Raw genomic sequence first — 12,725 nt, 5'->3', positions numbered from 1 at the left:
ACTAGAAAGTAACCATGGAGTGTAGTTCCTGTTAGCTTCCTCAGGGTTGTCATTCTGAAGTATCTTAAGAAGTCTGTGTGCGCACAAAGGTGTGTGTATATTTCACAGCGGCTGAGCCCAGGGCTGAGGGGTGATGGAATGAAGGGAGTGTGTGTTTCACAGCGGCTGCACCCAGGGCTGAGAGCTGAGGGCGTTCCTCCCTGTCTACAGGTTGGGGTGAGCATCAAAATGAGCAGCTCCAACCTCTCGCGCATCGTCACTCTGACGCCCTTCTGCACTGTCGCAAACAAGTCCTCGCTAGAGCTGGAAGTCAGCGAGATTGCATCCGATGGCTCTGTGCCAACTAATAAATGGAGCTACATTGCTTCTTCAGAGGTCAGTTTTTTCTTTTAATTAGGATGATTCCAAAAATGCCAAAGGAATATATTCTTAAAAATCTTACTAGTACACTTTTGCAGTACGTACACATTCACATGGGAATTGCACATGTGCCTAACACATCTTAACTTTTTTGTCCCCTTCTCCTCTCTGTCCTCAGTCCTTGACATACAAGTAAGCATTGTATGTACTTCTGTGTCTTACACTGCCATGCTTGTGTTAACATAGGGTAGCCAGTTTTGAAAGAGTTTCTTTCAGGGGCTGGGGATTTAGCTCAGCGGCATAAGCGCCTGCCTTGCAAGCAGGCAGTTGTGAGTTCGATCCCCGGTAGTGATAAAAAGGAAAAAGACAAAAAAACAAACAAACAAAAAAAAAAAAAAACAAAGAGTTTCTTTCACACTGTAAGTACTTTTTAAAAAGGAAAATTGTTGCTGATTGGTACCTAGCACTCACCCCGTCTAGATGGCTAGCAGTTGTTCTCTAGTTCTCACATACATGCAAAACTCGCATGTGTGCTGTGGGAAATATCCAGAGGTGAGGTACTGTGTGTTGTCATGATTGTCAGTGAAATGTTTCTGTCCTGAAGGAACTGTAAGCTTGTTGGCAGTGCCTATGCTGCATGAGTAAGAAATTATGGGCAAAATCATAGGAGGCTGTAAAATTTCTGAATAGGTAAACTAAGAATTGTGTCTGTTTAACTAAAATTGACAGTAAAATTCAACCCTTTCACTTCACAGAGAAGGAGACTGAGGTTCAGACTTTCCAGGGCCAGTAGAGTCACTGATGATTGACTTGGTGGATGTTGGTTGTCTATATCAGAAAGTCTGGCTTCAAACTAAACTTCATGGTTTCCAGAGTGTTTGAGGAACTGAAGAGAACGAAGGAAAGAATGAGGAAAAAGGTTTGAGGGTCAGCAGTGGTCCTTGACTTGGACCCAACTTGTCAACCAAACCAGCTGAGCTTAAGGATAGCTGATGTCATTCTTCCAGTCTTCAGTACAACTCACAACAAACAAAATCACAACAAAAATCCCAGATTCTAAAATTATTTTAAAAGATACATAGCAAAAAGAAGGATTCCCCTTGCAGTACCACACTTTAGAGCTCTAAGAAGGCATGGCATTTTAAAGCTACTTGAAATGAGTTCTGTATCCTACAAATAAAAAGTGCGTATCTTTTTATCATTGATGTAGATTTATCAACAGTATTTTTATTTATAGAGTTTATACAGTATTCTATAGCAGAAGGACAATTTGTATTGCATTAGAAACTGAAATCCCAGTTTTACAGTTAGGGGAACAGAAGCTCTGAAGCATGGGGTTTAAAATTGAGCAGCTCGGATGGTAACATGGACACTTCTGACCAGCTCCACACTGGTCTGTTCTCTGCCTTCATTGGTCGTTCTGGTTTACCAAGGATAAAATGCCCTATAAACGATTTCTTCACTTAATGATGAAGTAAAGGGAGCTATGCGCAGAAGCTCATTTTGCTAAGCTCTGGTTTATAATGCTGTGTCTGAGACATGTGAGGCCTTCTGGGCACACAGGCTCTTCAGTATCTCATACTGCGTCTGTGTCTAAGTGCATGTGGATTAGCAAAGTGCTGCCCGTAAGTATGTGCAGGTTAGTATCTGTGCCCTTCTAGTGAAGCTGCTCTGATTTCATACAGAGGTATAGTTCAGTAGTTTTAGTGTTAGATGTAAAGGGTCTTTTAAAGAAACTCAGTAATAATTTAATCAGTGTCAGATTTGGAGTTGAAAACTGACTTAGTCATTTCTTATTTATGCCACTGTGCTGTATAAAGACTGATGCTAACTTTTATGTTTTCAGTGCCTTCCATTTTGGCCTGAAAATCTGTCAGGCAAACTTTGTCTGAGAGTAGTGGGCTGTGAGAGACCTTCCAAACCATTCTTTTATAACCGACAAGATAATGGCACTTTATTGACCTTAGAAGAACTGGTAAGCTGTTATATTTTAAAATAAATGTCTTTGATTTTTAAAATTTGCTTTAAAATTTTTTCTTTAAATCATGACATAAAAACCTGCTGGTAATTTGCTTGAAGTACTGCTGTATCAGTATTAAGGCCTTGATAACAAAATTGAATCAGTTCTGAAATCAGAACTGATTTACTTTTCATTGATAACCTAGAAAACAAAACTTTTGTGTTTACATAATTGGTTGACATCCCACATGTAAATGATAACCAGTACCTCAATTGGATCTTTTTCCTACAATAGAATGGAGCCATCTTGGTGGATGTAAATACTGCAGAACACTCCACTGTCATAACCTTTTCTGATTACCATGAGGGGTCTGCACCTGCCCTCCTGATAAACCACACACCGTGGGACATCCTCACGTACAAACAGAGGTAGGAGACAGGGGCTAATGTGAATCTTCTTAGCTTTTGTTGGTCTACAGTCCCTTCTGGGAAACTCTTGATAACATCTGAGCATTGCAGAGATTAGAAAGGCAGTATGCGGAGCATTCGCGTCTGTTATACAACAGCCTCATTATGTCTTGAGACAGTGCTCTGTGGTCACACGTTAATGTTTTTGTAACAACACAAAAGTGTATTCATGCAGGAAGGATAAATAGAAACCATTAATAGTCTCACAGCAGTTCAAATCAGGTTTCACTGCCAAGTGATACTTGACAAACTTCTAGAAAAAGCTTCAGGTTTTTGGAGCTTTTTAAATTTTAGAATTGCAGGTAAGGGACAGTGAACCTGTTGCATTGTCTTTTTTTCCTAGTCTGGTAGTGCTCAGTGAACTTCTCCTTGTAAATGTGTAACTAAATTTTTGGTTAGAGATAATACAAGACCAAGGGAGAGGAGTGTGGGTAGGGAATGATTCTAAATTTATAGTTCAGACGATAGGAATTTTTCTTCCTATTCACACATGAGGGCTAGGACATTTTAATCTTTCCTCTGTCACTTGTGTTATAGTGGATCACAGGAGGAAGTAGTCTTAATGCCAAGACAAGCTCGACTTTTTGCCTGGGCTGATCCTACTGGCCCCAGAAAACTTACGTGGACATATGCAGCCAGTCGTGGGGAGCATGCTCTGTTGAAGGTACCTCTTGATGGGGAGTTGCTGGGTGTGTTGCATTGTGCTGAGGGAAGTGGACAGGCTAGCTTCCTTCCCATGTCATCTGGGTCCTCCCTGAGCTGAAAGTGAAGGGGGGACGAGTTTTGAAATAAGTTAGTCAAACTTGAGATTGCAAATAGTTCATACTGATAGGTTAATCAAAATTTATTTACAATTTAAAAAATACACCTGCTCCATCTAGTCCAAGACAAGATTAGTAAAATACCTTTTTATTTACTGTTGTTAAATGGAAAGGATTTTAAGGTTAAATAAAATTGAACTTTATTTTGAAAGCACCTATACCTCCATTGGCATTGAATGTTTTCAGGCATGTTTTTCTAATCATGGCCATGTATTTTATTATTCAGAGGAGTTTGATAGTATGTAAGTTTTCCCATATACAGGATTTGATGAAATAACTATGATAGATAGCTAAACTAATCAATTGTTTCTTGGATTGAGAACTCTAGAAGAGGCCTAAGAATTCACCTGCCAGCCTCCTCCCTGACAGAGAAACGGTCTTCTTGCTTTACTGATACATCATCCCGTTTCTGCATAGATACACTTCCCTTTGTAGAGTGTTACAGGCTGTCCTAGGGTGCTCAGTGTTAAAAAGGCGGTCTTGGCTTTTTCTTTAAATGGTGATTGGCCAACAGTTATCTGCCCCTGTTGTCACTCTGAGATACCTTGAAAAACGAAAGCCTGAGCTGACCTTTAGGAAATGAGAGTAATTGTTCCTATGCGGTGAGGCTCTATTTGGTGCAGCTTTGTTGCTCTGCTTGTGCTTCACTTTCCCAGTAGAGAAGCATCCAGTTTGTCAGTAGAGGAAGGACAGAGAAGCCTGCCCTTGTCTGCGCCCTGACTCAGTCACTGGAGCTCTCCCTGGAGCCCTTGCCCGGCTGCAGGTGGTGCCTCTTCCTCACATTTGATTCTTCCCAGCAGCCACAAGTGCCAGGCAGTAGATCCGGACCTCCGAGAGGGAGCAGTGGAGGTGTTGTGGAGGCAGGGGTATTGTGTCCTGCACGGGGCAGACCCAGAAAGAGCCTTCGCAGCAGTGTATGCAGAGCTTCTACTCTTAATGTCTCTGCCCTGTTTTCTATGAGAGAATCAGACCAGCGAAGAGCACATAGTTGTACCTCAGCATGGTTTGCTGGCTTCTTGTCTGGAAAGATGGTGTGAGAAGGCAGTTCTGCCCGGGCATGAGTGGATGTGACAGGGCAGTCCCAAGAGCCTCTGACAGGCAGTGGCTCTGAACGGCTCTTTCCTCAGTAGGTAAAAGTGGTTTAAGTTTTCCTGCTGACAGACAAAAGCATACGGCAACCCAAAAGCTGGGTGTATGTTTGCAGCTCCTGCTGAAGGCAAGGGAGACTGCGGAGCCCAGGGTTCAGTGTCAGCCTCGGCCACAGGGCCACAGGGCCACAGAGCCAGACCTCCTCTCCAAAAAGAAAGGAAAGAAAAGTACCTGATACACTTACAGGAGATCTGTCTTAACTTAAAATTTTAAGCATAAAGATACAAAATTTCAGTGTGTAAGTAAAGTCAGAATGAAATCAAAACTGCTGATTTTAGCTCTGCTCAAGTATAATTCAAGGCACAACTATTAGTACATTACAATAATATGACACAAAGGGATGTGAGCCATAAACCTTCATGCAGTGAATAACATTGTATTACAATGTGAGTAAACATATTGCTGGGGTATGTTAACATACCTCATTTAACTTTTAACTGATCAAATAGATAAAGAACAAATACAAGTCCAAGAATGTAAAAAATGATGAAATGAAAGACACCTATAATATTTTGTAGTTTATACAGAGCATTTGTCTTCTTAACAGGTATCTCTGAAAATTAAACTACTTATTAGAGTAAAAAACAGTCGGAAGGCTACTGTAACCATGTAACACAGTTCAAAACTTACACTTGAAACCACAACTACAGAACTTAGTCCTCTGCTTTGGGTGAAATCCTTTGTTTTTTCTCTTTGCTCAAGAAAGCAGGAGATGAAAAGGTACATGGCAGAAACTGTTGCAGTTAAATTAAGCCCAGATTCAGTGTCTGAAAACACTGACCAGATAAGTCAGGCTCATATTTTCAAGTGCCACATGAAACATTCAGCAAAGAAGTCTAATTTTTGCTCAGCTGAATACAAACCAACTACTGCAGTTTGACTATTTTTGGCAGAGTGATTTGCATAAATATTTGCTGTGTTACAAATTATTAAAATGAAAATAGACTAGTAGGCTAATTTAGCTTGATGTTACTTTTGCGGGTGTTGTAGTCAGGCGTTGTGAGAAAAACAATTACAATCAGGACATGAAGTTTATAATTTTATTTTCTGATGGTCATTCCGAGTTACACAAGAAACTGCAGGAAATCTATCTGAAACACCAAAGACAGAATAGTTAATCAGCTAAGGGCCTGAATCCCACAGTAGTGTCTTGCATGAGTCCAGATGAAGACCCAGAGCTCATGACAATGCCTCCCACAAGTCCAACTGGAGGTCTAGAGCCCTTGAGAGGGACTCATGCCAGTCTCTTTTTACCAGTCTATGCGGGGAAGGTCCAGAGGTTAGTGGTGGAAGCTAGAAAGTGTATGCCAGCGGGTTGAAGGAGCTGTGCTGCTAAGTTGAGGGTTCTATACTGGAGCCGAGAAGTCATGTTCAAAAGAAAGACCAGGGCTGTCCTGAAAAGCACCACAGCCATCCTCAGCAACACGGAGGAGCCAGCTCCTCCAACGACAAGCATAGTCTGGTACATGCCAGGAAGCCAGCGTGACGAGTTCATCCTAGAGACCAAGCAGCACACGTCTTCCCCTCTGGAGCCAGGAAGCAGTGCTCGATGTGAGGACCAGAGCTTCTCCAGGAGAACTAGCAACTCAAACAGCAACAACTAGGAGAACCCACAACGCCTCAATGCTTTATCTTCTCCACATCTCTGTATGCTGGCAACCTTCCTCAGGTGGAACATTGTGCTCAGGAGCATGCTGATGTAATCCAGCTGGCGTTAAGTTTACCACCAGTTTCCAATCTATAACAGGGATGCTGGTAATTGAACTTAGGACCTTGTACTTGCCACTGAGCTATATTCTTGGGCCCAGGTTATGTTTTTCCTATTTTGGAAGCATTCTGTTCTCCAGCGTGGAGACAAACATCTTTTGGCATTGTTACTATCAAGCATACTCTTGTTCCAGCTCAGTGCTCTTTGAGCATTAACCAGGTAACACACACTAAGGTAGAAAAATGAAAAACACACTTTTAATGTTTGTCACTGAAGAAAGGTGAGTGTTGTTTTAAAAGAGATAATAACTTTCGTGAAGTCAGGTGGATGCTTAAAGTTTTCCATTTTACAGTCATGCTTTTAAACTTGCCTATGCTTTCTCAGTTGCTGTGGTTCAATTTTAGTTAAAACTATGTGTCTTTGTTTCCCCAGGACGAATGTGGCCAGTTTCCCTATGACGCAAACATCCAGATACACTGGGTGTCATTCCTCGATGGCCGCCAGAGAGTGCTGCTTTTCACGGATGATGTGGCCTTGGTTTCCAAAGCGCTGCAGGCAGAGGAAATGGAGCAGGCTGACCATGAAATAACCTTCTCTCTCCACAGCCTTGGGCTCTCACTGGTTAACAATGAAAGCAAGCAGGAAGTTTCATATATCGGAATAACCAGGTATTCCAGATGGAAGTAAGGCATAAAGAATCTGCAAGAAAGCATTCTGTTCATTAATGCTGCATAAGATGAGGGCAGGCAGGTTCTCCTTTGAGTTTATTAGGCTCTGTGACAGTGGTGGCAGCAAACTTGCGTGCTGTAGCTGTGTGCAGAGCCCTCTGCAGTGACGTCAGCGTGAGTGATGCGAGTAGTTTCTTCCAGACTGAAACTCATTATTCAGCTCCAGTTGTACCATAGGCACTTAGAGATAAGTGCATTCTGAGTTGCAGTGTGGGCACTTGGTTTCTAAAAGATTTGCCTTCACGGCTCCATAATCAGTCAGTGAGACTTCGTGGGGAACTGTGTGAACTGCTAGTGGTTGGAGCCTGAAGATGACTAAAATTTTGTCTCTGCTTTCTTACACAGTACATGTTGTCTTGGTAGGAAAGGAAGTGCTGCTTTTCACGGATGATGTGGCCTTGGTTTCCTTTTTCTCTTTGTAGATTTTTTAATGCTCTAGAAACAACAAGAAATTTTACGAAGAAGTGTACACAGGGCTGGGAATTTACCTCAGCGGCGTAAGTGTGCCTGCCTGGCAAGCGCAAGGTCATGAGTTCAATCCCCCGATACAAAAAAAAAAAAGTACATATGTACTGGAGTTACTGAAATCGAAATAACTAATTTTATTTATAGAAAGGTTGTAAAAACTAGCTTGGGTCAGTGGAAGCTGCCAAAACTAAATTAGGAAACACACTCATATAGGATGTAGTGTCAATAGTTATTTAGAACTTTATAATTCTTAGCACTTCATTAAATAATAAACACTTGGCTTTGTATTTCAGTATTACATGGAATTTTTAAAAACTGAAAATCACTTGTTTAGTCATAGAGATGAAATTTGCTCTCTTTCATTCTTTGATATATTCTTTTTACATTGATGTTATATGTACTGTGGTATTTTTCAACTTGTCCTTTGTAAGAATATTGGTAAAATTTATTGAAATAACCTGATTACTTTTTTCACCTTATACACATTGAGTAATATCTAGGCTCCAAAGGAAAAAGTCATTTATATATAAAAATAGACCTTTATTTGTTTGGAGTTTTAGGTCTAGAAGAAGATGGAATTTAAATCTAGAACTCTCACAAACCTCTGCCCTGGTTTCCTCTAACAGCCTGCAAAATTGTACTAATGTATTTGTTATTAATGAATGACTGCTGCTAACATTACTGTCGTAAAATAAGTACTTCGTTTACTTTGGGCTTCACTCACTCTTACTAGTCTATGACTGTCACAGTATATAACCTGAACCCAGCATTACAGTATCACATAGAACAACATAGGCCTTAAAAGTTTCTTGTCTTTCGTCTGTTAATCCCTCCTCTCCTCTTTTTCCTGAATTCCTGGGAAAGACTGATCTTAGGCATCCTAGTAAATGGCTCCTGTTGCTTCAGTCTGCAGTTCCCTGAGGATATCTAATGCCCAGTACTTTTCATATGCTTACTTGTCTTGAGTGCTTTCTTCTGTTAGCTGTTGGGGTCTTTCCTCTACTCAAATATGCTGTTTTCGTTTGTTCATTCGTTTGAGTTTGTTCATTTCTTTTGAGTTGTTCATTTTGGATTCTAGTATTTTATCAGATACATATTTTACAAAAAGCTTCTTCTAGTCTATGGCTTTCTTAGAAAATTGTCTACGCAGTATCTTTCCAAGAGAAGCATCAGTTTTTCTCTTGTGGGTTGTGCTTTTGATATTGTGGCTGAGTAGTCTTCAGTGCCCAGGTTCCCTATTTTCTCCTATTATCTTCTTGAAATTACAGTCTGTTCTGTGTATGTTTAGAGCTGTAAGCCAGTTTGAGTTAATGGCTTTTTGAATGATAGCAGTTCTGTGTCTAGGTCACTTTGTTGCACAGGGTTGTCTGTCATTTGCTAAGAAGACTGTCTTTTGTCTAGTTGCTTGTTTTCCTTTTAAACAGTTATTTGACCTATTTGTTTGGGTCTATGTCCAGGCTCTCTGTTTTCGCAGCAGATTATCTTGATTAGCCTAGTTTTCTAGTACGGCTTGAAGCAGGGTAGTATCAGTCTTCTGACTTACTCTGTCCTCGTGTTGTCTCCTTTTTATCCTTTTGCCTTTCCATGTATACTTTAGAATCAGTTTGTTGATAGTTACAAAATACTTTGCTGAACTTTTTATTGGTATTGCATTGTATCTATAAATCAACTTGGGAAAAACATGTTAACAATGTTAGCTCTTCACGTCTGTGTGTGTGGAGTAGCTCTCTGTTAGCTCTTGAATTTCTTTCACCACTTTCATAGTTTTTCTCTCACAGATTGTATACATATGTTTTAGACTTATTTATACCTAAGCACTGTTTTATTTGGTATTAATGTAAATGATACTGTGTTTCTGGCTTCCAACCTTGTTTAATTGTTTGGTAGTTCCACGGAATTTTGGGGGTGGGTTTTTTTTTTTTTTTTGGTTCATTTTTGAAACTTTCTGTGTAGACAATCATGTCATTTATGATGATAGCTTTATTTCTCCTTTTCCAGTATTCATTCCCCTCCTCTCCTCTTGCTTTCCTCTCCTCTCTCTGCATTATCTAGGACTTCCAGCACAGTGTTGAATGAGAGGGGTGAGTGTGAACATCGTTGCCTTCTTCCTGATCTGTGGAAAGCATCTAGTTTATCCTCCTGAAATACAGTGTCAGTGATAGGTTTTTTGTAGATGTTCATTATCAAGCTAAGGAAATTTTCTTGGAGGTTTTATCATAAAGACTTCTTGGATATGTGTAATTTGTAGTAGATAATTTTGTTTAATAACTTCATTAACTCCTAAACATCACCAGATAGTGAAGATTTCTTGTGATTGTTACTAGTAAACTATGCAAATTAATGTATTATAGGTTTACATTTTTTTCTGTAAACAATATTCTCTCATGCAAGGATCAGTAAGGTATGGCTGAATCTGGTCCACTGCCTGTTTTCCTTTGGCTTTTGAACTAAGAATGATTCTTCACATGTTTATAGGGTAGAAAAAAACAAAAGAATCCTTGTTTTGTAATACGTAACAATTGTATGATATTCAAAGGTTAGGGTTGAAGTTGAGGTTTTGGACCACAAGCATGTTCATTCTTTTGTGTTGGTGGCTGATGTTAGGGTGTGTTCATTGTGCTACAAATCCCAGCAACTGTTGTACATACTGCTTGCTTTACTGCACACTTTGTAGTACTGATGGTAGACTTTGAAGGTGACCCTTAGGGCACAATGCAGTGTGGATTATTGTTTCAAGATGGTAAAGCATTATTTTATTGTATAACAGCATCATAGCTGTGCTAAAATAATGCAAACTGTATTGACCTTTGTAAACAAAGCATACATGAAAAAAAACACAGCAATGTCCAGAAGATTTGAAACAAAATGTCTTACTACAGCATAATTTCTTGATTAAAAACAAGAAAACGACAAAGTGAGGTTGTAACCAAGGTGAGTTTCAGAGCGAGTCATTCATTTCCTAGGCAAGCAAGGAAAATCTTTTTACTACTAGTAAGTTAATTGGGTCATGGCTGATAACAGGAGCTAAAGAAATGTGTCCAGAGAAAATAAAGCTGTTTAAAGCATTAGACCTCAGCCGGAACAGTTCCATAAAGGAGCGGGAACTTTGAGAGCAACCTCAGCCAATAAAAACGCAAGAATGAGCGTATTGAGTCATGAGTACACAGTTTTCCTAAGCTCTTGATAAGTGAACAGATGTTCCCAGTTCTGCTCAGTTATTTACTGGAGAATTTAGTGTTGAGTTTGAAGAAACTGAAGAATTAGCCTCTGTCAGTAGTCTGCCTAGAAAAACTGTTGGTGAGGATACCTTTAAACAAGTTGAAGAAATAGATTCAGCATTATTAAGAAAGACTCTTCTAGTATATTACAGCCAAATATGGGGCTAGGGTGGGAGCAGGAAAAAACTTAGCTGAACAAATTGAGAAAGCTTTAACACTATGAAGCCTTTAAAGCCTGTGTTTTCCCAATGTTTACCTGTTAGTAGGTGCTCTCTGGAAAGGGTTTGGATCGGCCTTCTCCTAGCCAGTCGTGTCCAGCAGTGAGCTCACCCATCCTGGTTGGGTTAGCTGCCGTCAGCTCTGAGAGTGCTAGAAATAGAAGCTGAATTTCCTCATCGTTCTTAGTGAATGCAGTGCTGTAGCAGTGGTAACTCTAGTTCTCCTTTTTGAGTTCTGGGCCAAGATGAACATTTTTTGAGCAAAAAGTCATCTGTGGTCACTACTCAACACTGAATGACTTTGAAAATTATTTTTGCTGAAGACCTGATAATACTTCTCAGTGAATCTCACCCTAAAATTAGAAGGTTAAGCAGTGCTCTATGGGAAACTTACATTTCAGTAGACTCATTTTGGAAACAACTTTTCTTTGAATAACAAGTAACATCAAGCTGTTTTATGAACTTTCTGTGCCATCCGGAGTCAAAACAAGAAGCAGGATATCCAGTCTCTCAAATATTTGGAGAGAATATACTTTATGGCCTTCATCTTGATTCCAGCAACATTTTTTCCTGACCTCAATGGAAATAATTAAGAAACTTCCTCATTTTAATATCCATTTGGGCAGATAAAGAACTGCCACCTAATCTGCAGTATATTAAAAAGCAAATGTCAACAAAAGAATTTAGTAAGCTTTTAGGAATGTCTTTCAAGTAATATATTAACATAATTAAAATCTCATTACAATAGTCACCGTATTTGTATAGATCATTGTCCCTGTTTGACAGTACCTGTTTCCAAAGTGCGGTATCTATAGACGCTCATTCCGCATCATCATCATTAATAATCTGCAGTGGATTTTTTTTTTTCGTTTTTCATTTTTATTGGTACCAGGGATCGAACCCACGACTTCCTGCTTACAAGGCAGGCACTTATGCCGCTGAGCTAAATCCCCAGCCCCTGCAGTGGATTTTGATAGGAATACTAATTAGGCAAGATGTTATCTGCTCTCACAGAAGTCTCACTAGTAGACTCTTGTTTGTAGAAATTCTCAATTATTTTCATATTTTAAATTTTATCAATTAAAAAGTTTATGGAATTCTCTAGATGTCTACATAATAATCTTATTCTTTATATAGCTCTTGTAACACAGGTAGTGTTGAATATTATAAAGATCTCTTTTATCAATTTAATTTTCATAGGATATTAGGAGTTATACTAATCTGGAGTTGAATGACAGTTCCACAAATTTAAATCTGTGTTTCTAATTTAATCCTCTTTGTGAATTATTTAGTTCTGGTGTTGTTTGGGAAATGAAACCAAAGCAGAAATGGAAGCCTTTTAGTCAGAAGCAGATACTCCTCCTGGAGCATTCCTACCAGAAGCACCAGCACTCCTGTGACCGCGGCTGGGTGAAGCTAGAGAATAATTTTGAGGTAAGCCCCAGTGTTCAGAGGTGTATTTTGTTGTTGTTGGGAGTGGGAGTGAGTAGTTTTATTGTCTAGTATGTGTAGACATTGAAATATGTGTTTGTTAGTAAATAAACTCTTACTTATTAGTAGGAGTGTTCATATATAATTAAAATACTATATGATGTCACTGCAATTAAATGTGTTAATATAATCTTGTA

The 12,725-nt window shown here is 39.5% G+C and overlaps 1 protein-coding gene across 18 annotated transcripts in view; it reads left to right on the top strand.

Annotated features, from left to right (window-relative positions):
* Vps13c (vacuolar protein sorting 13 homolog C) overlaps positions 1-12,725 on the top strand; it is a 154,148-nt gene that overhangs the window by 115,851 nt on the left and 25,572 nt on the right. For all 18 annotated transcript variants that reach the window (XR_010045619.1, XM_063243390.1, XM_063243388.1 and 15 more), the window contains 6 exons: positions 211-375; positions 2,207-2,335; positions 2,615-2,748; positions 3,325-3,451; positions 6,898-7,133; positions 12,390-12,531. Coding sequence is in view for 17 of the 18 variants with exons in the window: in XM_063243390.1 (XP_063099460.1) it covers positions 211-375; positions 2,207-2,335; positions 2,615-2,748; positions 3,325-3,451; positions 6,898-7,133; positions 12,390-12,531 (933 nt within the window). In the remaining variant the exon portion in view is untranslated. The remainder of the gene's footprint in view (positions 1-210; positions 376-2,206; positions 2,336-2,614; positions 2,749-3,324; positions 3,452-6,897; positions 7,134-12,389; positions 12,532-12,725) is intronic.

The sequence above is a fragment of the Cavia porcellus genome, unplaced genomic scaffold (genome assembly GCF_034190915.1).
Source record: "Cavia porcellus strain 051 isolate PalLab524CR breed Dunkin Hartley unplaced genomic scaffold, mCavPor4.1 scaffold_38, whole genome shotgun sequence".
Lineage (NCBI taxonomy): Eukaryota > Metazoa > Chordata > Mammalia > Rodentia > Caviidae > Cavia > Cavia porcellus.
This window is presented reverse-complemented; position numbering and strand designations above follow the sequence as displayed.